The sequence below is a fragment of the Podarcis melisellensis genome (assembly GCF_964234715.1).
Source record: "Podarcis melisellensis genome assembly, chromosome: 18".
NCBI classification, from domain to species: Eukaryota; Metazoa; Chordata; class Lepidosauria; order Squamata; family Lacertidae; genus Podarcis; species Podarcis melisellensis.
In genome coordinates this window covers 1,397,118-1,425,016 of record NC_138536.1, presented here as the reverse complement: position 1 = coordinate 1,425,016, position 27,899 = coordinate 1,397,118, and the positions used below count along the sequence as shown (strand labels likewise).

Sequence of the window (27,899 nt, the reverse complement as noted above, 5' to 3'; positions counted from 1 at the left end):
CACGAATTTGCGTGTCATCCTTGCGCAGGGGCCATGCTAATCTTCTCTGTATCGTTCCAATTTTAGTATATGTGCTGCCGAAGCGAGCACAAACCTAACCACTACCGCAGCCATATATAAACCTCTGATTTGAAAACATTTCCAAGTTATGGTATGAAAATGTTATTGTCTTTCCTTCCTGTGTTTTCTCCTCCTGTTCTGTTTCTAAACCCCCACCAAGCTACCCCTTAGTCTCCTCGCCTTCTCAAATTAATCCATCCTATTTCTTTTAATTTCCCGCATCCCGATGCATGCTGGGAGGCCGCCTATGCAAATCTGACCCCTCCTAGTCTCTTCCTATTGAACAGGCGAGAGGCGGATTGAGAGAGAGGTCCCCACTCTGTCTTTCGAACTGCCTGAAAAGAAAAGGGGAGATTTGACTCGCCCCACTGAAACGAGCCCGTCTTGACAGAAGAGGGAAGGGATGCGTGTAGTTGCCGTGCGGTTTTTAAAATTATTTTATTCCGGCGGTTTGTTGTTATTTTTTTCAGGCACTCCTGAAGACAGCCGAGAGGAAGGGGTCCTTAACTAGGGCAGCAGGAGTTCGCGCAGGCGCAGAGCAGCTGGGCAGCCTGGATAGAGCGTTGGTGAGTAGGGGGGGAATGGAAGAGTTCATTTGTTACCCCTGGGGGGGGGAATATGCCCAAAACTAGCAATTTAACCATTTTAAGTGCTGGGTAATCACCCCAATAGGTGTTTTTCAGGGCAATTTCCAACTCCAGGGGGATTTCTCCCCTTTTTCTTGCTGGGGCAATTAATCTTTGCGGTGCAATTGAATTAAACCTGCTGTTGCAATTCCTTGCACTCTTAATTTTGCAGATTTAAATGCATGCCCTAGCAGCTGGATTTGCAAAATTAAGAGTGCAATGATTTCTCCTAAAAAAATAATTTAAAAAACCGGTTTGGAAAAATGCTCCATTGGCTTTCTTAAAAAAAAATGAACTCACCATGTTAGCTGTCATTGCCAGTGAAATTCAATTTTCCCTTTCTTGCAAAGCAGAGCTCTTGGGAGCCAGCAAGAAAGGGGTGGTCTTAACTGAACCAAACACTAGGAATTAAAATTGCAAAATTGCAATTTCTTGCTTTCTTTTATTTTTAAAAGCTTCCTGGATTTGCAAATAAATGATTATCAGGTCATTGAGGGCATTCGAAATAATTGCAGGTGCAAAAATATTTATTTTTACTCCCTTCTTTCCACAAAAGGAAATCGATGGTAACGCCATGCTATAAGTGGCTTTCACAGGAAACTTAAAATAAATAGGGTTTTGGTTTAGCAACAGGGGTGTTGGGCAGTGATTCAAATGTGGGGCTTTTCCCATGCAACCATGTAACAAAATACAGGGGTTCCTTGGATTATTGGTTTTTCAAAATTTTAAACAAACAAACATACATCTTAACTGTACTTGGTTTAATTTTAGTTACATTGTTAAGTGACTTCCTTAAATCCCCCTTGCTGAGTTTCAATGTATATCATTGTAACAGTTTTCCAAAACCAATTTTCTCATAAAATTAACTTAATCGCTTAACATCATACTTTAGCTTCATTTTGACTTTAAACATATTATTCTCTAACATCACATAATTAAATCCTAGGCCTATCTGGTATTTGCAAGTATTCCCAGTTAAGTTATCTTGGCATATTTAACTAAATAGTCTTTGAATTTTATCCAGTACTCCTGGTACTCCTCCTCCTTCTGGTCGCGGACTCTTCTGAAAAGTCCATCGTCTTCATCTGCCATTCCTCCACTGTTGGGACTTCTTGTGATTTCCCATTTCTGGCCAACAAAATTCTAGCTGCAGTTGTGGCACACAAAAACAATCTAACATCTTTTGGGGGCAATTCCAAGAAGAAAGGCCTCTGGTTTCTTAATAAATGTATATTTCAACCTTTTTTCAATTCATTATAAATCTTCTCCCAGAAGTCTTTCACCTTGGAGCATCTCCACCACATATGATGAAAGGTACCCTCTTTTTCTTTGCATTTCCAACATAGATTATCAACTCCTGCCCCGCGCCGCCGGTCTCGGAGCAAGATGGACCTGGCGTACGTCTGCGAGTGGGAAAAGCGCCCCAAGAGCAACCACTGCCCCTCCATCCCCCTGGTCTGCGCATGGTCCTGCCGCAACCTGATCGCCTTCACGACGGACCTCAAGAACGAAGAGGAGAAAGGTAATTTCTTGCAGGGAAAAGCCTGTGGAGAAAACCCAGAGCGGCTTCTGATCTCCAGCTGAGCATCCCTCGTAAGTCTAAGGCTGGCTCTCCTCGTTTCTTTTCGCCTTCTTCCTTAGACCTCACCCACATGATTCACATCCTGGACATGGAGCACCCCTGGGACGTCTGCTCCATCAATTCCGGACACGTGGAAATCATCACTTGCTTGGAATGGGATCAGTCGGGTAAGGAAACCCTCAATGCAGCTTGCGAAATAAACGTAGCAATGAAATATATAAGCGTAGCAATTCTGTGTATGTGTTTGTGTGTGTGTGTGTGTGTGTATGGAGGCAGTGAGAGATTTTACTTTCTTGGGCTCCATGATCACTGCAGATGTTGACAGCAGCTACGAAATTAAATAACGCCTGCTTCTTGGGAGAAAAGCAATGACAAACCTAGACAGCATCTCAAAAAGCAGAGACATCACCTTGCCAACAAAGGTCCGTATAGTTAAAGCCATGGTTTTCCCAGGAGTGATGTATGGAAGGGACCATCAAGAAGGCTGATCGCCGAAGAATGGATGCTTTTGAATGCTGGTGCTGGAGGAGACTCTTGAGAGTCCCATGGACTGCAAGAAGATCAAACCTATCCATTCGGATCGTCCCTGAGTGCTCACTGGAAGGACAGATCCTGAAGCGGAGGCTCCAAGACTTTGGCCACCTCCTGAGAAGAGAAGACTCCCTGGAAAAGACCCTGATGTTGGGAAAGATGGAGGGCGCAAGGAGAAGGGGACGGCAGAGGACGAGATGGGGGGACAGTGTTCTCGAAGCTACCAGCATGAGTTTGACCAAACCAGTGTGTGTGTGTCGAGTTTGTACAAACTAAATGATTTGGGGGGGGGGGTTTCCTGCAACAGTTGCCTTGCATTGAAAACAGGACCAGATTTCGGTTTGACGAGGCCCTAAGCTACTGAAGGTAATAGGGCCCTTTATATGTCCAGCTGTTCTTTGTCAACCACAAATGGCCGCTGTTTTGTATGTGTTGAATATATGCTATATGGTCGTTTATGGACCTAATTGGTATCTCAAGCCATTTGCACATCAAAAAATATGTATTTTATCAAAGTAATAGTTGAATTGAGATACAATTAAGAAGAGGCGTGTTCTGGTGCATGGGGTCATGAAGAGTCGGACACGACTAAACGACAACAACAATAATTGTTGAAATGAAATACAATTAAGAAGTATATTAATAGTGAATTATGAATTCTGGTGCTGGAGGAGACTCTTGAGAGTCCCATGGACTGCAAGAAGATCCAACCTCTCCATTCGGAAGGAAATCAGCCCTGACTGCTCACTGGAAGGACAGATCCTGAAGCTGAGGCTCCAAGACTTTGGCCACCTCAGGAGAAGAGAAGACTCCCTGGAAAAGACCCTGATGTTGGGAAAGATGGAGGGCACAAGGAGAAGGGGACGACAGAGGACGAGATGGTGGGACAGTGTTCTCAAAGCTACAAACATGAGTTTGACCAATGTGGGAGGCAGCGAAGACAGGAGGGCCTGGCATGCTCTGGTCCAGGGGGTCACAAAGAGGCGGACAAGACTAAACGACTAAACAACAACCTGTGTGTGTGTGTGGATAATCTCTGCTCTGTGTGTTTGTGTGGTGTGTATGAATATATATACGTGTGTGTATATATATATGGATAATCTTATTGATCCATGTGTGTGTGTGGTGTGTATGTGTGTGTGTATGGATAATCTCATTGCTGTGGGTGTGTGGGCATATACACACACACACACACACTGTTTTACAATTTAAAGTGCAGTGGTACCTTGGTTCTCAAACTTAATCCATTCCGGGAGCCTGTTCCAAAACCAAGCCATGCTTCTTTCCCGTGGAAAGTCATGCAAAACGGATTAATCCGTCCCAGGCTTTTAAAAACGACCCCTAAAACATCAACTTAACATGAATTTAAGATGAGCCTCCAGGTGCAATGATGCGTTTGGGACGCAGGGCGGGGCAGAGAAAATTGGCCTTAAGAACTTCGACTGGAAAGCTTTCATAGATCCAGGGTGAGAGGCTGTCCAGATCCGTGGGGAGGTTTTTTTTCTGGCGCTTCTTCCAGAGGGGGGAATTGCTACGGCCGGGCTCCTCCGAGCTTTTTCGACTCTCTCCCGCTGCAGGATCCCGGCTGCTGTCCGCCGACGCCGACGGCCACATCAAATGTTGGAGCATGGTTGAGCACTTGGCCAACAGCTGGGAGAGTGCCGTGGGCAGCGTGGTGGAAGGCGACCCCATCGTGGCACTCTCGTGGCTGCACAATGGCGTGAAGCTGGCTTTGCACGTGGAGAAGGTGAGCGAGGCCGGACGGGAGGGCTTTGTCGTCTAGGACTTGCCGATCAGAAGGTCGGCGGTTCGAATCCCCGCAATGACGGGGTGAGCTCCCGTTGCTCGGTCCCTGCTCCTGCCAACCTAGCAGTTCGAAAGCACAAAGTGCAAGTAGATCAATAGGTACCGCTCCGGCGGGAAGGTAAACGGCGTTTCCGTGCGCTGCTCTGGTTCGCCAGAAGCAGCTTAGTCCTGCTGGACACATGACCCAGAAGCTGTACGCCGGCTCCCTCAGCCAATAAAGTGAGATGAGCGCTGCAACTCCAGAGTCGGCCACGAGTGGACCTAATGGTCAGGGGTCCCTTTACCTTTACCTTTAAACAAGCTCTAGCTTAGGCCCCACTCTCTTGTGGACCCCCGCAAAAAAAAAAATTAAAGGAAAAAAAACCTGGATGTACATTTCCAAAAATCAATCAATCAATCTATCTATCTATCATCTATCATCTATCTATCTATCTATCTATCTATCTATCTATCTATCTATCATCTATCTATCTATCTATCTATCTATCTATCTATCTATCTATCCCAGTGTCAGATTTACATATAAGCTGAACAAGCTATAGCTTAGGGCCGCAGTCTCTTGGGGCCCCCAAAAAATTTAAAGGAAAAAAACACCTGGCTGTACCTTACCAAAATACAAGATAAAAAACAAATAAAATAAAACCTACATAGAGCAACAGTGTTTTGTGTTGTGTCGGCTCCTCTGATGTAAGTCATGGGTCCCGCCTGCTCGCCTGCTCCCTAAAACATCACTGCTTTGCTCCTTTTTATATATAGGGTGCCAACATTCTGCTATTTATTATTAGTAGTAGTTTGCATCATATATTTGCACCTCTTATTATTTCACGTTATAGCGAGTTTCTAGAGACTAGGTTGTGAGTCTTTGTAAATTGCGTTCCTAAAGGAACTTTTGCTATTGCCGAATGCCAATGTTTGCATTATTAAGCTTGTTTTGAATAATAAAATTCATTTTAAGTGTTTAATACGTATTTCACTATTAATATACTTCTTAATTGTATTTCAATTCAACAGTGATAAAATACATATTTTGTTATGTGCAAAGGGCTTGAGATACCTATCAGGTCCATAAATCGCCCTATAGCATAGATTGAACATAGATTGTTGTTGACAAAGGACAGCTGTGCATAGAAAGCGCCCCATGACCTTCAGGAGCTGAGTGCCTCATCAAACCTAATTCCGGCCCTCTATCCATCTATCATCTATCTATCTATCTATCTATCTATCTATCTATCTATCTATCTATCATCTATCTATCTATCTATCATCTATCTATCATCTATCTATTTCTATCCTGCCTTTCAATTCATGGACTCACTTTTTATCTACGCTTTTTTTAAAAAAATCATTTTTATTGGTTTTCCAATAAAAAACCTCCAATTAAGTATCCAATCCTAATACATCAATTAGAAAACTAAAAAAAAACTAAAATAAAAAAGATCAAATGGTATTTACTGATTTCTCAATTTTTTTATCCACCCAGTCGGGAGCGTCAAACTTTGGCGAGAAGTTCTCTCGGGTCAAGTTCTCCCCGTCGCTGACGCTCTTCGGGGGCAAGCCGATGGAAGGCTGGATCGCGGTCACCATCAGCGGCCTGGTGACGGTCTCGCTGCTGAAGCCCAACGGGCAGGTCCTGACCTCGACGGAGAGCCTGTGTCGCCTGCGGTGCCGCGTGGCGCTGGCCGACATCGCCTTCACGGGCGGGGGCAACATCGTGGTGGCCACCTCGGACGGCAGCAGCGCCTCGCCCGTCCAGTTCTACAAGGTCTGCGTCAGCGTGGTGAACGAGAAGTGCAAGATTGACACCGAAATCCTGCCGTCGCTCTTCATGCGATGCACCACGGACCTCGCCCGCAAGGACAAATACCCAGCCATCACCCACTTGAAGTTCCTCACCCGGGACATGTCCGAACAGGTGAGGCCTTTCCGGGTGGCGAGTTCGAATCCCCCCTCGCCGTAGCTGTCATCCGTCCCTTATTTGGCGGGACAGTCCCTTATCCCAGCGCGATGTCCCACTGCTGTCCCTTATTGATGACGTCCCTTCAATTTCCCGGGTTTCAAAGGAAGCAGCTCCTCTTCCTCCCTCCCTGACTTGTTGCCCTATTGTGTTTTGGTGTACAGTGGTACAAGGGATGCGGGTGGCGCTGTGGGTTAAACCCCAGAGCCTAGGACTTGCCGATCAGAAGGTCGGCGGTTCGAATCCCCGCAACAAGGTGAGCTCCCGTTGCTCGGTCCCTGCTCCTGCCAACCTAGCAGTTCCAAAGCACATCAAAAGCGCAAGTAGATAAATAGGTACCGCTCCGGCGGGAAGGTAAACGGCGTTTCCGTGCGCTGCTCTGGTTCGCCAGAAGCGGCTTAGTCCTGCTGGCCACATGACCCGGAAGCTGTATGCCGGCTCCCTCGGCCAGTAAAGTGAGATGAGCGCCACAACCCCAGAGTCGGCCACGACTGGACCTAATGGTCAGGGGTCCTTTTACCTTATACAGTGGTACCTCGGATTACATATGCTTCAGGTTTCAGACGCTTCTAGTTACAGACTCCACTAACCCAGAAATAGCACCTCGGATTAAGAACTTTGCTTCAGGATGAGAACAGAAATCGTGCTCCGGCGGCAGCGGGAGGCCCCATTAGCTAAAGTGGTGCTTCAGGTTAAGAACAGTTTCAGGTTAAGAACTCCGGAACGAATTAAGTACTTAACCCGAGGTACCACTGCACAGCATTTTTCTTTGCTCACCCTACAGATGTTGCTTTGCGCCTCTAATCAAAACAACAGTAATGTGGAGTGCTGGTCTCTCCGGAAAGAGGGCTTGCCGGTCAACAATATCTTCCAACAGATCTCCCCCACAGGTGAGTTTCCTTCTGACTCTCTCTTCCATCTCTCTATCTCTCCTTTCCTTCCTTCTGACTCTCTCTTCCATCTCTTTATCTCTCTTTCCTTCCTTCTGACTCTCTTTTCCATCTATCTCTCCTTTCCTTCCTTCTGACTCTCTCTTCCATCTCTATCTCTCCTTTCCTCCGACAACAACCCTGCGAGGTCGGTCAGGTCAGAGGCGCAAGTGGCCGGTCCCCCGAGGCGTCGCCCAGAGAGCTCTCAGGCTGAGTGGTGGGAGGATTCGAACTCAGGTCCTGGTCTGACTCTCTTAACCACTACGCTCCGCTCCTTATTTTCCTGCCTTCTTCTTATTTCTCAGTTGGCGACAAGCCACCCATGATTTTGAAGTGGCGGATACTCTCGGCCGCTAATGACCTCGACCGCGTTTCGGCCGTGGCTCTCCCGAAACTCCCCATCTCCTTGACCAGCACGGATTTGAAAGTCGCCAACGACACGAAATTCTACCCTGGCTTAGGTGAGGAAACCTCTCCCTGTCCCTGGAAATGTTGTCATTATTATTCTTATTTTGCAATATACCGTATATATATATATATATATATATATATATATATATATATATATGCTTTCGTAGATTTTCACGGGTACAGGAATGCAGGTTTTGGTGTCCTCGGGTGTCTTCCCGTGTAAAAGTTGGGGTGTCTAGGCGACGTTTCGACGAGGTCTCACTCGTCATCTTCAGGCTGGTGCTTTCGGCTTCTTGTTACTGGAACAGAGCAGGATCTCAGTGTTTGAGTTCCTATAAATACTGTTGAGGGGGTGTGGTGTATAGCCTCCAATGTTCTGGGCAGAGAGGAAGTTCCCAGGCTAGTGTGCCTTTTCTTCTTTTGTTCCTTAATTACTTGAGGGATATCTTGAGTGATTTCTTGAGTGATATCCTGAGTACCACCTTTGTAATTTGGCCACACGGGAAGGAAAAACTGGATAGCTTCCTCACACATCTCAACAGCCTACACCCCAAAATACAATTCACTATGGAAATAGAAGCCAACAACCAACTTCCCTTCCTTGACGTCCTAATCTACAAAAAACCTGATGGCTCCCTAGGACACACTATCTACCGAAAAAAACACACACCAACCGCTACTTACATGCACAATCACACCACCACCCTGCACAAATAAACTCCGTAGCCAAGACTCTCATCTCCAGAACCAAACGCCTGGCTGACAAAGACCACTTGACAACTGAGTTACAGAATCTCTCAAATGTGTTAATTGCCAATGGATACCAGCAAAACAGGGTTACGAAGCTAATCCAAAAAGAAACACCCCCCAAAAACCAAGACACAGAAGAAAACAATGGCATGGCCCTCCTTCCTTATATCAAGGGCACTACAGATAAAATTAGCAAAATCCTCCATAAACACAATATCAAAACAGCCTTTTGCACCAACCAAAAAATAGCCAATATCCTCAGAAACCCCAAGGATAAAATCCAGTTGGAAAACCAAGGGGTCTATGAAATACCCTGCAAAGTCTGCCCAGCCACGTACATTGGACAAACAAACAGACGAATAAATGCACGTATCGCAGAACACAAGAATGCCGTCAAAAAAGAAGAAAAAACTTCCTCTCTTTTCCAACACATGAAAGAAACAGGACACGAAATTAATTTTGCAGATTCCAAATTGCTCTTTAACATGGAACATCACCACAAGAGAATAATCATGGAAGCCATCGAGATAGAGAAACACCCTCACAACATGAACAAGCGTGACGACACATCCCGCTTGCCAGACATCTGGAAATTAGCCCTCCCCACAAAAACTGACACCAGATCCAGAGGCACACAGAACGCTATCACCAATCAACCACACCAGACCCAAACCCAGACCCTCTCCACAGATAAATTACAGACACCATCCAGTAGCCAAACCATGGTGGCACCTCCGGATGCTGCACCCCCCTGCAATCCCTACACAGATCTGGCTGACACAGGCCACAAAACCACAGCTCGCCCCTATACACGAAGCCAAGCCAGAGCACAACTAAGTGCAGTACAGCCATCTTCTCAGAAAAACTCTTCACAAAGTTCAAGAGGTCAAGACACAAAGACTTTAGCAACTAATCCACACCTAATGACCCACCTAAGTGGTACTCAGGATATCACTCAAGAAATCACTCAAGATATCCCTCAAGTAATTAAGGAACAAAAGAAGAAAAGGCACACTAGCCTGGGAACTTCCTCTCTGCCCAGAACATTGGAGGCTATACACCACACCCCCTCAACAGTATTTATAGGAACTCAAACACTGAGATCCTGCTCTGTTCCAGTAACAAGAAGCCGAAAGCACCAGCCTGAAGATGACGAGTGAGACCTCGTCGAAACGTCGCCTAGACACCCCAACTTTTACACGGGAAGACACCCGAGGACACCAAAACCTGCATATATATATATATATATATATATATATATATATATATATATATATATATTATTGAATTTTCAAAAGTTTGACATTTATCCTTTGGTATACCTCGTTAAGTTTATTGTTTCTCAACTTCCTGCCCCTTCCCCCCCCCCCGTGGCATTTAAATTCCCCCCTCTGCAGCTGAATACCTCATCGCTCGTCTTTTTTTTCTTTTCCCAATCTTTTTATCGGTTTTCCCTTTTAACGAAACGTCACTAAATTAATACACTTTCCCCCCTACAAAAGTAGACTTCCAGTAAACTCTTTCGTTGTCGTTTAACTGCATTGTAGTCCCCAGCTAGTTCCTTTTTAAAAATCCATTTCTTGGTAATCTCCTTCTTATTGCAACGTTGCCATTTTATGCATTTAAAAATAGACAGCTGTCCATTTACCCATACGGTACCGTATTTCCCGTGTATAGGACGAGGTTTTTTGACCCCAAAATCATGCCAAAAAATGGGTCGTCCTATACACGGATAATTGGCGGCCCGTGCGAGAGGGAGCTTCCCGCCTGCAGCGGCGTACAAATTTGATTGGGGAGTTCAGAATTTGTGGGAACGAATTAGAGATTTGCCCATAGGGATCAATGAAAACCGGGGACTCGTTATACAAACAAACCGATCGATCGATAGGATGGCGGCTAACAGATTGAGATTGAATCCTGACAAGACAGAAGTACTGTTTGGGGGGGGCAGGAGGTGGGTGGGTGTGGAGGACTCCCTTGTCCTGAATGGGGTGACTGTGCCCCCGAAGGACCAGGTGCGCAGCCTGGGAGTCATTTTGCACTCACCGCTGTCCATGGAGACGCAGGTCAATTCTGTGTTCAGGGCAGCTCCATCTGGTACGCAGGATGAGACCCTCTCTGCCCGCAGACTGTCTGGCCAGAGTGGTGCATGCTCTGGTTATCTCCCGCATGGACTACTGCCATGCGCTCTCCGTGGGGCTGCCTTTGAAGGTGGCCTGGAAACTACAACTAATCCAGAATGCAGCAGCTAGACTGGTGACTGGGAGCGGCCGCCGAGATCATGTAACACCGGTCCTGAGAGATCTGCATTGGCTCCCAGTACGTTTCCGAGCACAATTCAAAGTGTTGGTGCTGACCTTGAAAGCCCTAAATGGCCTCAAAGACCCAGTATACCTGAAGGAGCGTCTCCACCCCCATCGTTCTGCCCAGATGCTGAGGTCCAGTGCTGAGGGCCTTCTGGCAGTTCCCTCATTGCGAGAAGCAAAGCTACAGGGAACCAGGCAGAGGGCCTTCTCGGTGGTGGCTCCCGCCCTGTGGAACGCCCTCCCACCAGATGTCAAAAGAGAACAACAACTACCAGACTTTTAGAAGACGTCTGAAGGCAGCCCTGTTTAGGGAAGCTTTTAATGTTTGATGTATTACAGTATTTTAATATTTTTTGGAAGCTGCCCAGAGTGGCTGGGGAAGCCCTGCCAGATGGGCAGGGTATAAATAAATTATTATTATTATTATTATTATTATTATTATTATTATTATTATTAATCATTTCGCGAGTGACTTCTGGGGAACGCATTGTGTTCAGTGTGTGGGTCTTGAGCTCCAGTTTCCCTCTGAACTGTCCCCTGCCTCATGCTATCCCCTCCCCCCGCCGCACCAGGACTCGCACTCGCCTTCCACGACGGCAGCGTCCACATCATCCACCGCGTTTCGCTGCAGACCATGGCGGTCTTCTACGGATCGACGTCCCAGCGTCCAGCAGAAGAACAGGCCATCAAGAGGCAGAGGACGGCCGGACCCCTGGTCCACTTCAAAGCCATGCAGATGTCCTGGACGTCGCTGGCTTTGGTCGGCGTCGATAGCCACGGGAAGGTAAATGGAAAACTAACAATGAATAATCTTTATATCACAGCACTGTATATATTTTCCAAATCTAATATAAAAGGTAAAGGGACCCCTGACCATTAGGTCCAGTCGTGGCCGACTCTGGGGTTGCGGTGCTCATCTCGCTTTACTGGCCGAGGGAGCCGGCGTACAGCTTCCGGGTCGTGTGGCCAGCAGGACTAAGCCGCTTCTGGCGAACCAGAGCAGTGCACGGAAACGGCATTTACCTTCCCGCTGGAGCGGTTCCTATTTATCTACTTGCACTTTGACGTGCTTTCGAACTGCTAGGTTGGCAGGAGCCAAGAATTTTTAAATAAAAGCACGCATTCTACTCATGTAAAAACACCAGGCAGGCCCCACAAATAACCCAGAGGTGCATTTAAAATAAAAGGGCACATTCTACTCATGTAAAAACACACTGATTCCCAGACCGTCCATGGGCCGGATTGAGAAGGTGATTGGGCCAGATCTGGCCCCCGGGCCTTAGGTTGCCAACCCATGTTCTAGTAGCAGGTGGTTCCCCAGACTTGCTTGCCTGAACTGAAGTTCAATCCGGATAATGCAGAGAGGTTTTAGTCTAGGGGCCAGCAAACTTTTTCAGCAGGGGGCCAGTTCCCTGTCCCTCAGACCTTGTGGGGGGGGGGGCGGACTATGTTTTGGAAAAAAATAATGAACCAATTCCTATGCCCCACAAATAACCCAGAGATGCATTTTAAATAAAAGGACACATTCTACTTGGGCAAAAACACGCAGATTCCTCGACCGTCCGGGGGCCAGATTGAGAAGGCGATTGGGCCGGATCCGGCCCCCGGGCCTCAGTTTGCCTCCCCATTCTTTAGCCCATTGCATCGCCACCCCTTTCACCTCTTCATCTTGAGTATGATTACGCTTATTTGGTGGTTAAACGGTTATCGTCCCTTCCGACCTCTCGCCACGCCAGCTCAGCATGCTACGGATCTCCCCGTCGATGGGCCATATCCTGGACATGAACATCTCCCTGCGACACTTGCTGTTCCTCCTGGAGTATTGCATGGTGACCGGATACGACTGGTGGGACATACTGCTTCACGTCCAGCCCAGCATGGTGCAAAACCTGGTGGAGAAGCTTCACGAAGAATACATGCGCCAAAATGCGGCCCTGCAGCAGGTGAGGCGGGAAGGGAGAAAGCTCCTTCGCCCGGAGTGCGTTGGAGTTGAGTGGATGGCGCCGAAGGGTGCTGACATGCATGGAGGCGCCGTTTTGCAACCCGCCAGCAGGTGGCGCTAGCCATCTCAACCTCCTCCGGGATAGGAAAGGGTTCCTTTGCGATGGGCGCATATGTCATTTTGCATTTCCCAGTGCAGAAAGTGTGGCTCTGATGTGCGTTGAGATCTTTCCTTCTCCACTTACACCCTTGTGCAAATTACTGTATTTTTTGCTCTATAAGACTCACTTTTCCTCTCCTAAAAAGTAAGGGGAAATGCGTGTGCGTCTTATGGAGCGAATGCAGGCTGCGCAGCTATCCCAGAAGCCAGAACAGCAAGAGGGATCGCTGCTTTCGCTGCGCAGCGATCCCTCTTGCTGTTCTGGCTTCTGAGATTCAGAATATTCTTTTTCTTGTTTTCCTCCTCCAAAAACTAGGTACATCTTGTGGTCTGCTGCGTCTTATAGAGCGAAAAATACGGTGATTGAAACAAACTGTGTCGTTTATGGTACGAAACTCACATATGCATGGACAAAACTCACACATTATTATTATTTTTTGGAATTGAAATATTTTATGGTCACTTGTGCCCCGTGATGCAGTACGAAAGGACACTTTCAGTTGTGAAATATTTGTGAGTTTAGGGAAGCTTTTAATGTTGTTTTTTAATATTTTGTCGGAAGCCGCCCAGAGTGGCTAGGGAAACCCAGCCAGATGGACGGGGTAGAAATAATAAATTATTATTATTATATGCATATGTTAGTCACGGATATGACCTCCGCTATTTTTAAGCAGCATTTGAACACGGTTTGGCATGGAGTCTACTAGTTTCGAACAGTCCCTGTTGATTTTCGGAGCCCTCTACCACACTTGAATCAGTTCTTTTGTAGAACCTCAATATATTGCGGCGAGCGCATCATTCCCTCTATCGGCTGCCGGCTTCCAACACCATAATGGTCCACTGACTTTTCGCGTTTGTTTTGAGTACAGGATTACGAGTAAAATATAAAAAACACGCTTTATTTCAATTAATTTGCACAAGGGCGCAATTCAGGAGGGTTCTGGGAGCTTCTTTGTGTGAAAGAAGCAAGCAGAAGGTGTGTGATGTTTGGGTTATATACCTTAGACAGGGTGGTAAAGGTAAAGGGACCCCTGACCATTAGGTCCAGTCGTGGCCGACTCTGGGGTTGCGGTGCTCATCTCGCTTTACTGGCCGAGGGAGCCGGCGTACAGCTTCTGGGTCATGTGGCCAGCAGGACTAAGCCACTTCTGGCGAACCAGAGCAGCGCACAGAAACGCCGTTTAGCTTCCCGCCGGAGTGGTACCTATTTATCTACTTGCACTTTGACGTGCTTTTGAACTGCTAGGTTGGCAGGAGCAGGGACCGAGCAACGGGAGCTCACCCCGTCCTTGCAGGGATTCAAACCGCCAACCTTCTGATCAGCAAGTCCTAGGCTCTGTGGTTTAACCCACAGCACCACCCGCATCCCCTTAGACATGGTGGACTTGATTGAAATCAAATTGATTTCAATCACGATTTCAATCGCTAGCCAGTAAGGCTTGATTTAAATCATCATTATTTTGCAGACAGACTCATTCTTGCTGGAATCGTCTTAATATTTACAACCGGGCGACTGGATTTCTTAGGGACAGGGCCCTCAGTCTCAGTTCTGCCTTCAGTCTCAGTGAAGCTCCGTTGGATGAAATATTCATTGCCTCTGGTCTATTCTGGGGGGATCCTGCAACGTGCTTTAAATTTTTACTGCGCTGACTAACACGTCGGAATCTGCTCTGGGTCAATATTGCGTGGGATTTCCCGACAGGGTGACCCTTTTTTTTGCTTTGGCAGGTGCTCTCGACCAGGATTATTTCCATGAAGGCGTCGCTGTGCAAGCTGTCCTCGACCACGGTGTCCCGGGTGTGCGACTATCACGCCAAACTGTTCCTGATCGCCATCAGCTGCACCCTCAAATCGCTCCTCCGCCCCCCAGTCCTGAACACCCCTGACAAAAGCCCCGGCGACCGTCTCACGGAGATCTGCTCCAAGATCACCGACGTGGGTGCGTGGCAGTCTCCCCAGTGACATACCGTATTTTTTGCTCTACAAGACTCACTTTTTCCCTCCTAAAAAGTAAGGGGAAATGTGTGTGCGTCTTATGGAGCGAATGCAGGCTGCGCAGCTATCCCAGAAGCCAGAACAGCAAGAGGGATTGTTGCTTTCACTGCGCAGCGATCCCTCTTGCTGTTCTGGCTTCTGAGATTCAGAATATATATTTTCTTGTTTTCCTCCTCCAAAAACCAGGTGCGTCTTGTGGTCTGGTGCCTCTTATAGAGCGAAAAATACGGTAATAACAAGAACTCCCTTTCCAGATATCGACAAAGTGATGATCAACTTGAAGACGGAGGAGTTTGTCTTGGAAATGACCACTTTGCAGTCTCTCCAACAGCTGATTCAGTGGGTCGGCGACTTTGTCCTCTACCTGTTGGCCAGCCTTCCGAACCAGGTGAGACCCCCCCCAAGCCCCCCCATTGCGCCAACACTTTCCCAAATTCCCTTCCGGGTCGACCGGCGATCCGACTCTCCGCCTACTTTCCAGGGACGGCGCGTGAATTCAAATAGTCTTTAAATTTCTTCCAGTCTCCTTGGTGTTCCTCTTCTTTCTGGTCGCGGATTCTCCCGGTGAGTTTTGACTTTCCTAACCTGCCCCCTTTCCCCCCAGGGCTCGGGTCCCGTCCGCCCGGGACACAGCTTCCTCCGCGACGGCTCCTCCCTGGCCATGCTGCGGGAACTGATGGTCGTGATTCGCATCTGGGGCCTCTTGAAGCCCAGCTGCCTGCCCATCTACACGGCCACTTCCGATACGCAGGACAGCATGTCCCTCCTCTTCCGGCTCCTGACCAAACTTTGGCTGTGCTGTGAGTAGGGGACGAAGGCGCGAGGCTCCATGCAACTGCAGATTTTGCAATATAGAAATGAAATTAAAGCGGAATCGATTCATTCAGCCTTTATCCGCATAATTCAGACCAGGGTGGATAAAAATTAGTGCAAACCAGATTTGGTTTTATTTAAATCAGATTTTTAAAATAAAGCGCTAAGTTGTTTTTTTAACCAGATTTGTTTTTCATTTAAATCGGATTTTTAAAATAAATTGCTGAGTGTGTGTGTGTGTGTGTATACACAGACATATATATGTATATAAAAGGTTTAACCACATCAGTTAACAAACATGGATACACATGCTGTAATTTATCGTTTTTTTATTTCAATTGGATTTTTAAAATAAAATGCTTTTAGAGGGGTAAAAAATATCTCTAAGTTACATTATAGTCCAAAGGCTGTTAATCAGGAAAGAAGGATTTCAGTTTTTCATGTGTGCTAAAACTCCGTCTGAGTAAAACCTTGCTCCCTGGTCTGCTAGATTTCTAGGTGCAGGGAGTCTGAAGGCAAATTTCAGGGGGCAGCTTTGCGTGTTTCAGGGGAAAACCCTGCAGGAATGGAGACGGGGCTTTCTGCTCAGCTTTGCATGCAAAAGCAATTTTTTTACAAAATGTGCAAGTAAAACCTTGCTCCCTGACGCGCTAGCTTTCTAGATGCAGGGCGATTTAATTTTTTTTCGAGGTACCCAGATTCACTTCCTCTGTGCCTGACCTCCCCCCCCCCCCCCGTTGCCCCTTGCAGGTCGCGACGAAAGCCACCCCAGCGAGCCGGACGAAGCTTTGATTGACGAGTGCTGCCTTCTGCCCAGCCAGCTGCTCATCCCGAACCTCGACTGGTTGCCCGTCAATGACGCCATCATTCACAAGCTTCAGAGCAAGCAGCCCGTCCGGATGCAGTTCGGGAAGCCCCCGGGCCAGGGGCAGGGCCACCCCGCCTCCCTGCAATTCGACGCCTTCGTCAGGTAGGTGTCGGGCGGTGGGGAGACAGCGGAACTCCCTGCCACAGGAATGCCACCACCAGCTGTCATGGCTTATTTAAAAGAGGAGTGGGCATACAGTGGTACCTCTCAAATCAGAACCAGTGAAGGTCCGGTGTGAGTGCCGGGAGGCGGTTGGAGGATGGATGGCGGTTAACAGATTGAGGTTGAATCCTGACAAGACAGGACTGTTTTGGGGGGAGAGGGGGCTGGCGGGTGTGGGGGATTCCCTGGTCCTGAATGGGGTAACTGTGCCCCTGAAGAACCAGGTGCACAGCCTGGGGGTCATTCTGGACTCACAGCTGTCCATGGAGGCGCAGGTCAGTTCTGTGTCCAGGGCAGCTCATCTGGTACGCAGGATGAGTCCCTCTCTGCCCGCAGACTGTCTGGCCAGAGTGGTGCATGCTCTGGTTATCTCCCGCTTGGACTACTGCCATGCGCTCTCCGTGGGGCTCCCTTGGAAGGTGACCCGGAAACAGCAAATAATCCAGAATGCGGCAGCCAGACTGGGGACTGGGAGTGGAGACCACATAACACTGGTCCTGAAAGACCTACACTGGCTCCCAGGACATTTCCAAGCACAATTCAAAGTGTTGGTGCTGACCTTGAAAGCCCTAAACGGCCTCAGCCCAGTATCCCTGAAGGAGCGTCTCCACCCCCATCGTCCATCCCGGACACCAGGGTCCCTCTCCCAAGGGCCTTCTGGCAGTTCCCTCCCTGTGAGAAGCGAGGTTACAGGGAACCAGGCAGAGGGCCTTCTCAGTGGTGGTGCCCTCCCGTTAGATGTCAAGGAAATAAACAACCATCTGACTTTTAGAAGACATCTGAAGGCAGCCCTGTTTAGGGAAGCTTTTAATGTTTGATGTATTACTGTATTTTAATATTTTGTTGGAAGCCGCCCAGAGTGGCTGGGGAAACTCAGCCAGATGGGCAGGGTATAAATAATAAATTATTTATATAATTTAATAATAAATTAATAAATTATTATTATTATTATTATTATTATTATTGCTTCCCAAACGCCGATGTTTTGCCTCCTTAATTCAGGGCCCCCGGGCAGCCGAAGATCGACCATTTGCGGCGGCTCCACCTTGGAGCGTACCCCACGGAGGAGTGCAAATCTTGCACTAGGTGAGTGGCAGGGGAAAAACAAAACCCCGGCGATGGGAGGCAGCGTCGCTCAGTGGTTACAGCATCCCCGGTCCCGTCTTCCCCGTCTCCTGGCGGGAGAGCGGCGGCCAGTCAGCCTCGGGTTCGAACACCAGTAGGGCTGGGGAAGGAGAAGAGGGGGAAATACCCATGTGGTTTAGAGACCTCCGGGACGCTGCTGCCGAGCCGTGCCGACAGTATGGAGCTAAGATGCAACTTCCGGTCTTGACTCCGCAGGTGCGGCTGCGTCACCATGCTGCACTCTCCCAACAAGACGACGGCCGTCAAACAGTGGGAGCAGCGCTGGATCAAGAACTGCCTCTGCGGCGGGCTGTGGAGGAGGATGCCGCTGGGCTACTCGTGACGGCGCCCCCGCCAGGCTGGGAGGAAGGACTGCAGGGAAGCTGGACCCGGAAAAAATAAGGCGATTTTGTAAATATAAAGGTTCTGAGTTTTGCAAAAAGGCTGTTTTCGTGTTTCTTGGCATTCCCTCTCCTGCAGTTTCTCTGCTTTTTCGAAGATTGAAACGCCCACCTCCCGTCGGTTTGCTACAGGTTCACACTTTTTCATGTATGTTTTTAAAAATCGTTTTTAATGATTTCGTCCGATCCGGATTTCGCGATGCGCTTTTGCAAAAACCACAGAAAACTGTGGGGTAACGAGCACGTCCGTGGAAACGACGTGCAAAGCACCTTGCGCCAGGAGAAGTTGTCGCTTGCGGGAAACAGCGGGGATTGTACAAAAAAATAGAGAAAATTGTGCTGAAATGCCGAAGGATTTTTTTTTTTTGCAGATTTAGAGAACGGAAGCCTGGAACGTGGAGGAAAGCCATGCAAAACCTTCTAATTTTTGCCTCTTTTTATTATTAATTTTATTTAACATAATTATTAGAAAATATTGCAAATATTTCAGATAAGCACACATATATAAAAAAAGAACGAAAAAGGAAGAAAGGAAAAAGAAGGAGAAGAAAAGTTGGAAGAGTCAATCAAATTTTATTATTGAGATATTTGTAGAATAAATTTGGAAGAAACTTCCAATTTTTGCATCCTAAATTTGCACGGCAGGGAGAGATCCTTTAGCTATTGGCTCTTAAATGGCCGCCAGGGATCTGCTGGTTGCGTTGGCCAAGACGCTGTCGATCCATCCGGCGTACGGAGCGGTTCGGGTGTAGATCCCGGGTTTCTTCCAGTTGCCGCAAACTCGCGAGCCGGTGGAGACGATGGCTTCGGCGACGCCGTTGCAGACAAGGGGACCGCCCGAATCTCCCTGGGAAAAGGGTTGAGAAAAAAGCAAGAACGTCAGATTTTTGGCACTACTCTATAAGCCTGGGGTCAGCAAACTTTTTCAGCAGGGGGCCGGTCCACTGTCCCTCGGACCTTGTGGGCTGCCAGACAAAAAAATAAATGAACGAATTCTTATGCCCCACAAATAGCCCAGAGATGCATTTTAAATAAAAGCAACATTCTACTCATGTCAAAACATGCTGATTTCTGGACCGTCCAGGGGCTGGATTGAGAAAGCGATTGGGCCGGATCTGGCCCCCGGGACTAAGTTTGCCCACCCATGTTCTAGTGGCAGGTAGTTCCCCAGACTTGCTTGCCTGAACTGAAGTTCAATCCGGATAAGACAGAGAGGTTCTAATACAGGGGTCAGCAAACTTTTCCAGCAGGGGGCCGGTCCCCTGTCCCTCAGACCTTGTGGGGGGCCGGACTATATTTTGAAAATAAATAAATGAATGAATTCCTATGCCCCACAATAACTCAGAGATGCATTTGAAATAAAAGCACACATTCTACTCATGTAAAAACACCAGGCAGGCCCCTCAAATAACCCAGAAATGCATTTTAAATAAAAGCACATGTTCTACTCATGTAAAAACACGCTGATTCCCAGACTGTCCACGGGCCGGATTGAGAAGGCGATTGGGCCCGATCCGGCCCCCAGGTCTTAGTTTGCCTACCCATGCTAATAAGCCAAGTCCTGTGTTCGAATTATGCCTGCACTCCCAGGATTCTTGATGATGATGGTGGTTTCTCATTAACATTTTATTAAACAGACACGACATACAAAAAAGCCAAACCAATCTTGCATTAGATACTTCTAGAATTAAGAGATCGTTATCACAGTATACGTAATCAAATTGTCAAGAGATCTAGAATAGAGTGTGTTATATAATGGAAATAAAAAGAAAAAGAAAGGAAAATGCCCAACGATAATAGCGAAAAGTTGGGGTAACTAAAACTATCAAAGAAAAAGCAGTAATTAATTCATTCAAAAAAATAAATACCGTCTTTTTTGCTCTATAAGACTCACTTTTCCCCTCCTAAAAAGTAAGGGGAAATGTGTGTGCGTCTTATGGAGCGAATGCAGGCTGCGCAGCTATCCCAGAAGCCAGAACAGCAAGAGGGATTGCTGCTTTCGCTGCGCAGCGATCCCTCTTGCTGTTCTGGCTCCTGAGATTCAGAATATTTTTTTTCTTGTTTTCCTCCTCCAAAAACTAGGTGCGTCTTGTGGTCTGGTGCGTATTATAGAGCGAAAAATACGGTAATTTTGCAGAGGGTCATTTAGTGGGGGAAAAACCCTGCGACGCGGCAGGGTGAGTTGCGCACATTGGAATCCTTCTCTTGCCCCGTGCGAAGAGGAGGAACTCTCGTGGAAAAAAGTACCTTGCAGGAATCTTTCTTCTTGGAGTCGGCACACATCATTTTCTCGGTCACTTCCCCATCGTGGTGAACCCGCTGGTTGCATTTGGCTCGGCCGATGACCCCCAGCTCCACGTGCTGCAAGATGTCCGGCCGCTTGCCCGTGTTGCGAGTGATGCCCCAGCCGGCCACCTCGCAGAGGGTCCCTTCGGGGACGTCCCTGCCCTGGCGTTGGAAAGCCAGCTTCTGCACGTCCGGGTTCAAGGAGGCCGCCTCTTCCAGCTGGTTGGCAGAGACGGAGAGAGACGGTTGAAAACAGAGGAGGTTTTCATAATAATAATAATTTATTATTTATATGCCGCCCATCCGGCTGGGTTTCCCCAGCCACTCTGGGTGGCTCCAAATAGATATTAAAAACATGATCAAAATATTAAAAACATGATCAGAATATTAAAAACACCCAACATTAAAAGCTTCCCTAAACAGGGCTGCCTAAAGATGTCTTCTAAAAGTCCGGCAGTTGTTTATTTCCTTGACATCTGGTGGGAGGGTGTTCCACAGGGCGGGTGCCACCACCGAGAAGGCCCTCTGCCTGGTTCCCCGTAACCTCGATTCTCGCAGGGAGGGAACCGCCAGAAGGCCCTTGGGAGGAGGATCCCTGTGTCCAGGGTGGACGTTGTGGGTGGAGACGCTCCTTCATGTCTCCTGAGCCGTTTAGGGCTTTAAAGATTAGCACCAACCCTTTGAATTGTGCTCGGAAACGTCCTGGGAGCCAATGTAGGTCTTTCAGGACCGGTGTTATGTGGTCTCCACTCCCAGTCCCCAGTCTGGCTGCCGCATTCTGGATTAGTTGCAGTTTCCGGGTCACCTTCAAAGGCAGCCCCACGTAGAGCGCATGGCAGTAGTCCAAGCGGGAGATAACCAGAGCATGCACCACTCTGGCCAGACAGTCCGCAGGCAGGGAGGGTCTCATCCTGCGTACCAGATGGAGCTGCCCTGGATACAGATTTGACCTGTGCCTCCATGGACGGCTGTGAGTCCACAATGACTCCCAGGCTGTGCACCTGGTCCTTCAGGGGCACAGTTACCCCATTCAGGACCAGGGAGTCCCCCACACTCTCCCGCCCCCTGTCCCCCCAAAACAGTCCTTCTGTCTTGCCAGGATTCAACCTCAATCCGTTAGCCGCCATCTATCCTCCAACCTTGGCATTTTCAGCGTCACACTCTCACAATTAGCCCAAACTTCTCGCGTTTGCCAGAATACCCTGCGTCTTATTTGCAGAAGGGATTTCCCGTAATGGAAACATCATGTTTTCTGGAGAACCGGTTGTTCAACATTTTTCCACCTCTTTGGGGGAATTCCCCGAAACTGCCCTCCTCCGAACGTCTCGATTTCTGAGATCAGCACTCCTTGCTTCCTTGTCGCAGAGATATGTTTCGGGGAAAGGGCAGTCAAATGGGCAAGGCGATTCTGCTAGGGCTACCCAAACCAGCCTGCCTTTGCCCCCTATTTTATTTTCAATTTAAATCCTTTTTATTGGTTTTTACAAATGCAAAAATACAGTTAAATAGAACATAAACAAGCATAGAGACACATTACACTGGTCCTGAAAGACCTCCATTGGCTCCCAGGACATTTCTGGACACAATTCAAAGTGTTGGTGCTGACCTTGAAATCCCTAAATGGCCTCAAAGGTCCAGTAGACCTGAAGGAGCGTCTCCACCCCGGACACCGGGGTCCCTCTCCCGAGGAACTTATGGTGGTTCCCTCCCTGCGAGAAGCGATGTTACAGGGAACCAGGCAGAGGGCCTTCTCGGTGGTAGCACCCTCTCCCGTCAGATGTCAAGGAAATAAGCAACTATCTGACTTTTAGAAGACATCTGCAGGCAGCCCTGTTTAGGGAAGCTTTTAACGTTTGAAGTTTTATTCTGTTTTTATATGAACTGGAAGCCGCCCAAAGCGGCTGGTGGGAAAATCAGAGAGCCAGTATGGTTTAGGGGTTAGAGTGACCTACTGGGAACTGAGAGACCCGGGTTCAAATCTCCCCCTGGCCCTGAAGCTCACTGGCTGTGACTTTGGGCCCGTCGCTGCCTCTCCGCCTGACCTAGTGAGGTTACAGGGAACCAGGCACAGGGCCTTCTCGGTGGTGGCACCCTCTCGCCAGATGTCAAGGAAATAGACGACTTTCTGACTTTTAGAAGACATCTGAAGGGCAGCCTTATCTAGCATCACTCACCTGTACCAGCAAGAGGTCATCGTGGTTGGTGTCTCGGTGGCTTCCGGGGTGGGCGATCAGCTGGCGGACCCCGTACAGGCGCTTGTGGGGCTCAGGGAGAGAGAGAGATCGTGCCCCCAAGAGAACCGCAAAGGTCCCATTGCCCCTGCGTGGAAAACCACCGTTAAGTTACTGAGCCAAAATGCTAGATTTCTGCAATGGGGTCTTTGTGGGGCTGCCCTTGGGCCCGGATTCAGGGGCCCAGATCACCGACACCATTGCAGAAAAAGCCCCACCGGTCGTTCCCTTACTATTGAGCCGGGTTCGAGGTCTTGGTACTCATTTGCAAATCAGTCCCCGTGCAAAATCCTATTGAAGTTGAAAAATGTCCCCAAATCCATTGGGGAAAAAATCTGGGAAACTTTATTTACAAGGCCCTGAACAACTTAGGTCCAGGGTCCCTTGGGAACGGTCGGAATAATTCCTCAATAAATTTTATTGGGATTTATAAAGAGAAATGCAATGCTTAATATCGGATATTAACGAAAAACATTTATCTAAATGCAAAAAATAAAAAAAAGATTGGCTTCCTTCGACTACAGTATGGTTCCTATCATCTCATATCTCGGTTGTCTGTAATCGTTTTAAACTTTGTGGAGAGATAAATTTGTTCACCTGCGGAGTTTTCGATCTAGACTATGCCGGTCACAATTTGTGGAAGCTACCTTCTTTGTATAATTTATATGAATCGTATAATCATTCTCTCCTGATTTTTTTTCACCCGATTGATTTATTTAGAATGATTTGACGCAGGATCTACTGTTTCCGCCAAGCGACAGAAAGGATTGGCTCGGCAGAGCAGTGAAACCCAACGGGGAGATCCAAGGGGACAGCTCTGTCGGTTTAGAGCCCGGTGTGGAGATCACACCAAGGTTGCGGGTTCAAATCCTGTATGGGGCATCTGAATTGCGGCGGGTCAGGCTAGATGACCCCCCAGGGTCCCCTTCCCGACTTGACAATTCTACAATACTGTGAATACGTACGCATCCTCCAGGCAATGGGCGGCGCTCAGCACCCATTCGTCGGCGATGAGCAAGCCCCCACAGAGGTGCTGCCCATTCAGTTGGAGGGAGGCCATGTACGGGCGCCGGGGAGCGTCCCGGCCCCCCAGGATACGGCCTCTGGGGCGGCTTGCTGAGAAGGCAATAGCACAGAGGGTTAGATCATGGGTAGGCAACCTAATGATCTGTATGCATATAAAAATGGTTGCTATTAGAAAAACGGAAAATAAAATATTTTTTTAAAAAAACATATTAAAAGGGCACAGCACCAAAGGAAAATGGGAGGAGGAGGGCAGAGGAAAGGGAACGCAAGCCAGAATAAAGCAGTTTCTATGTTCCGGTGCTGTTGGGGGGGTAGCACAGGGGTCTGAAAAGCCCCAGATCTGCCCCCCAAAAACCCCAGAATGCACACTTTTTGAACAAACTTGCTTAATAGGGCAGCATATTGAAACTCAATTGCACTTTTGTACAATCTACTCGGCGTAGACCTGTTGAAATGAATGGTGGCGTGTTTTGATGGATCTGGGAGCCCAGAAAATCTTGTATTCTTAGAGTAAACCCTAATTTGCAAGAGTCGTGAGGCTCACCCAGCAACCTCTGAAAGTCGGCCTATATTTGCATCGATTAGCATATGCAGATATTATGCAAAATTCGCATCCTGGACCCTGTGTTGTCTATGAAGTCCCTTGGAAGACACAGACAGCATTGGACCACAAGGCAGCATAGCGGTTAGAGTGCTGGACGAGGTTCTGGGTTCGAATTCCTCCCGAACGTCTCTTTGCGTCCACCTCCTTCTCTCTCTGACCAGCCGCACAGGGTTGTTGTGAAGTTAAAACAGAGAAAAAAAGGAAAATGTCTCACTCCCTGGACAGGATAAGGCAGGCGACCTCTATGTAGGACAAGAAGCTACAGTTAGAACTGGATATGAAACAACTGATTGGTTCAAAATTGGGAAAGGATTCCGACAAGGCTGTATATTGTCTCCCTGCTTATTTAACTTACATGCAGAATTCATCATGCGAAAGGCTGGGCTGGATGAATCCCAAGCCGGAATTAAGATCGCTGGAAGAAATATCAACAACCTCAGATATGCAGATGACACAACCTTGATGGCAGAAAGTGAGGAGGAATTAAAGAACCTTTTAATGAGCGTGAAAGAGGAGAGCGCAAAATATGGTCTGAAGCTCAACATCAAAAAAACGAAGATCATGGCCACTGGGCCCATCACCTCTTGGGAAATAGAAGGGGAAGAAATGGAGGCAGTGAGAGATTTGACTTTCTTGGGCTCTATGATCACTGCAGATGGTGACAGCAGTCACGAAATTAAAAGACGCCTGCTTCTTGGGAGAAAAGCGATGACAAACCTAGACAGCATCTTAAAAAGCAGAGACATCATCACCTTGCCAACAAAGGTCCGTATCTCTAAAGCTCTGGTTTTCCCAGTAGTGATGTATGGAAGTGAGAGCTGGACCATCAAGAAGGCTGATCGCCGAAGAATGGATGCTTTTGAATTCTGGTGCTGGAGGAGACTCTTGAGAGTCCCATGGACTGCAAGAAGATCCAACCTCTCCATTCTGAAGGAAATCAGCCCTGAGTGCTCACTGGAAGGACAGATCCTGAAGCTGAGGCTCCAAGACTTTGGCCACCTCAGGAGAAGAGAAGACTCCCTGGAAAAGACCCTGATGTTGGGGAAGATGGAGGGCGCAAGGAGAAGGGGACGACGGAGGACGAGATGGTGGGACAGTGTTCTCGAAGCGACCAGCATGAGTTTGACCAAACAATAGAAGACAGGAGGGCCTGGCATGCTCTAGTCCAGGGGGTCACGAAGAGGCGGACACGGCTAAACAACAACAACATAATAAATACTTAAATAAGATATCTATATATATGAGAGAAAGCAGGATTTTGCAGCCGACTCACCATCTGCGGCGAAGAGGCCCAAAACAACCGGGAGCCAGATGGAAGAAAAAGGCATCTTCGAGTCAGGCTGTCAGGAATAAGTTCTGCTGAACTTAGGAAAGATATATATTGGTGTGTTTGCATGTGATTTCCAGGACGTATTTTATCGGCTCCGAAGCGTGGGATTTTATTTTTTCCCTTCTCTGCACAAACACAGAAGAGGAAGCAGCCTGTTTGCCTTGGCAATCTGGCTGCTTCCTTCTTTGACACACGAAATCTGATAAAAGCTGTTTGCCAGAGCTCTGCAAGTTGTGTGGACCGAGTCCTTGGGACAGGCCTATGTCATATGTCCATCAATTGATAAGTCACTTCCTTTGGGGCGTTAAAAGAAAACCTCTTTTGGGTTTCCCTGAGGAGGGGAGACTCAACAAATTTGGGGGTTTCCCTAGGAAAAAAACAGCTCAAATGCAATAATAATAATAATAATAACAAACTTGCCTAAAATCCAGGACAAATTGGAGCCAGTAAGTTGTATATAGCACAATTTGAGGTTTTTTCTGCTTCTAAATGTTTTCCAACCACTGCTTTATATTTTTGTCGCAATGATTGGAGATCCGCCCCCCCTCAAAGGCTTCTAAATAAATAAAGTATGTCACCAATGAATCCTGCCGGCCGTTGCATGTCAGGCCCCGCCGACGCTGCCATTGCATGTCACCTATCAAGGTCCACAAACACCACCTGGGCATGAAAACCAGACTTTTAAACAGACTATTTTGGGTGAATATTGGGCAAGGATTCCTGGGATATATTGGAAACCAGGGGGGACCCAAACAGTGGTACCTTGGCTCTCAAACGCCTTGGTACTCAAACAGCTTGGAACCCAAACACTACAAACCCAGAATTAAGTGTTCCGGTTTGCAAACTTTTTTTGGAAGCCAAATGTGCTCCGCTTTGAGTGTTACGCTGAGTTCTGTCTGTTTTCCCTACTTATTTTTCTTTTCTGTTTTTGCAACTGTGGAACTGATTGATTGATTGTGTGACTGCAGTACATTGATTATTGCTTTATGGGTCAACGGTCTGGTTAGAGAGTAAAATTCACGTTAAGTTGCCGTTTTGGGGGTTGTTTTTAAAAGTCCGGAACGGATTAATCCCTTTCGCATTGCTTTCTATGGGAAAGAGCGCCTTGGTTTTGGAACGCTTTGGTTTTGGAACGGAATTTCCGGAACGGATTAAGTTTGAGGACCGAGGTGCCGCTGTATTGAGATCATGATGGCCAAAGGGAAGCAGGATCTGTCCCCAGCTGCCCCCAACAGCTGTGGGATTATCCAAGTGGCTTAACCTAAGCCTCTCCGCTCCCAATAAATGCTGGGGCTCAAGTTTCCTCCTAATTCATAGCCTGGGCTCAGGAATAAGGGGCAGCCACTCTGCACGAGCTCAGAGGAAGCTACCTCCGAGCCCTTCGTAGTGAAAACAGGTTTGGGGGCATAAACCCAGCCCCAACCCCTCCTTTTCTTCCGGTTCCCCCAAGGTACAGTTAACCTGAAGACGGGAACAGGTGTACTTCACAAACAACGAAACCAGCTCCCATAGGATTTAGCTCTCTCTGTGCTGGAACTACTCCGCCTATGCTCAGAGACTACTTCCACCCACTTCTCCCCAGGATGGAGAAACGGATTCTTGCCTGAATATATTTTTAAAAGTGGGTTTAAAAGGCTACACCACCCTCAGTGGCGTAGCATGGGGGGTGCAGGGGGGGCCGGCCGCACCGGGCGCAACATCTAGGGGTTAGGGGGCGCAAATCCATGGGTTAGGGGGCGCAAATTACCGTATTTTTTGCACCATAACACTCACTTTTTTCCTCCTAAAAAGTAAAGGGAAATGTCTGTGCGTGTTATGGAGGGAATGCCTACGGGTTGCATGCCTACGGATTTTCCTCCTCTAAAAACTACGTGCGTGTTATGGTCGGGTGGGTGTTATAGAGCGAAAAATACGGTACTTGCCTTGCCCCGGGTGCTGACAACCCACGCTACGCCACTGCCCACCCTCCTCCCCAAGGGTTACGAAATGGATTCTTGCCTGT

At 47.9% G+C, this 27,899-nt stretch overlaps 2 protein-coding genes across 2 annotated transcripts; one reads left to right on the top strand and one right to left on the bottom strand.

Annotated features, from left to right (window-relative positions):
* Positions 1–525: 525 nt before the first annotated feature.
* On the top strand, positions 526–18,461 carry MED16 (mediator complex subunit 16). The gene is made up of 15 exons (XM_081895484.1): positions 526–626; positions 2,033–2,208; positions 2,328–2,435; positions 4,377–4,546; positions 6,086–6,517; positions 7,344–7,449; positions 7,794–7,949; positions 11,528–11,739; positions 12,692–12,898; positions 14,785–14,995; positions 15,306–15,439; positions 15,656–15,851; positions 16,615–16,834; positions 17,897–17,980; positions 18,236–18,461. The coding sequence occupies exons 2-15, from the start codon at positions 2,073–2,075 to the stop codon at positions 18,360–18,362; spliced, it is 2,499 nt and encodes an 832-aa protein (XP_081751610.1). The 5' UTR covers positions 526–626; positions 2,033–2,072; the 3' UTR covers positions 18,363–18,461.
* Positions 18,462–18,921: 460 nt separating this feature from the next.
* Positions 18,922–26,040, bottom strand: CFD (complement factor D). Its single transcript, XM_081895876.1, has 5 exons — positions 25,841–26,040; positions 23,903–24,053; positions 22,881–23,025; positions 20,668–20,925; positions 18,922–19,267 (listed from the first exon to the last, which is right to left on the bottom strand). Exons 1-5 carry the CDS (start codon positions 25,893–25,895, stop codon positions 19,091–19,093), a joined length of 786 nt encoding a protein of 261 aa, XP_081752002.1. The 5' UTR covers positions 25,896–26,040; the 3' UTR covers positions 18,922–19,090.
* Between the last annotated feature and the right edge of the window lie 1,859 nt (positions 26,041–27,899).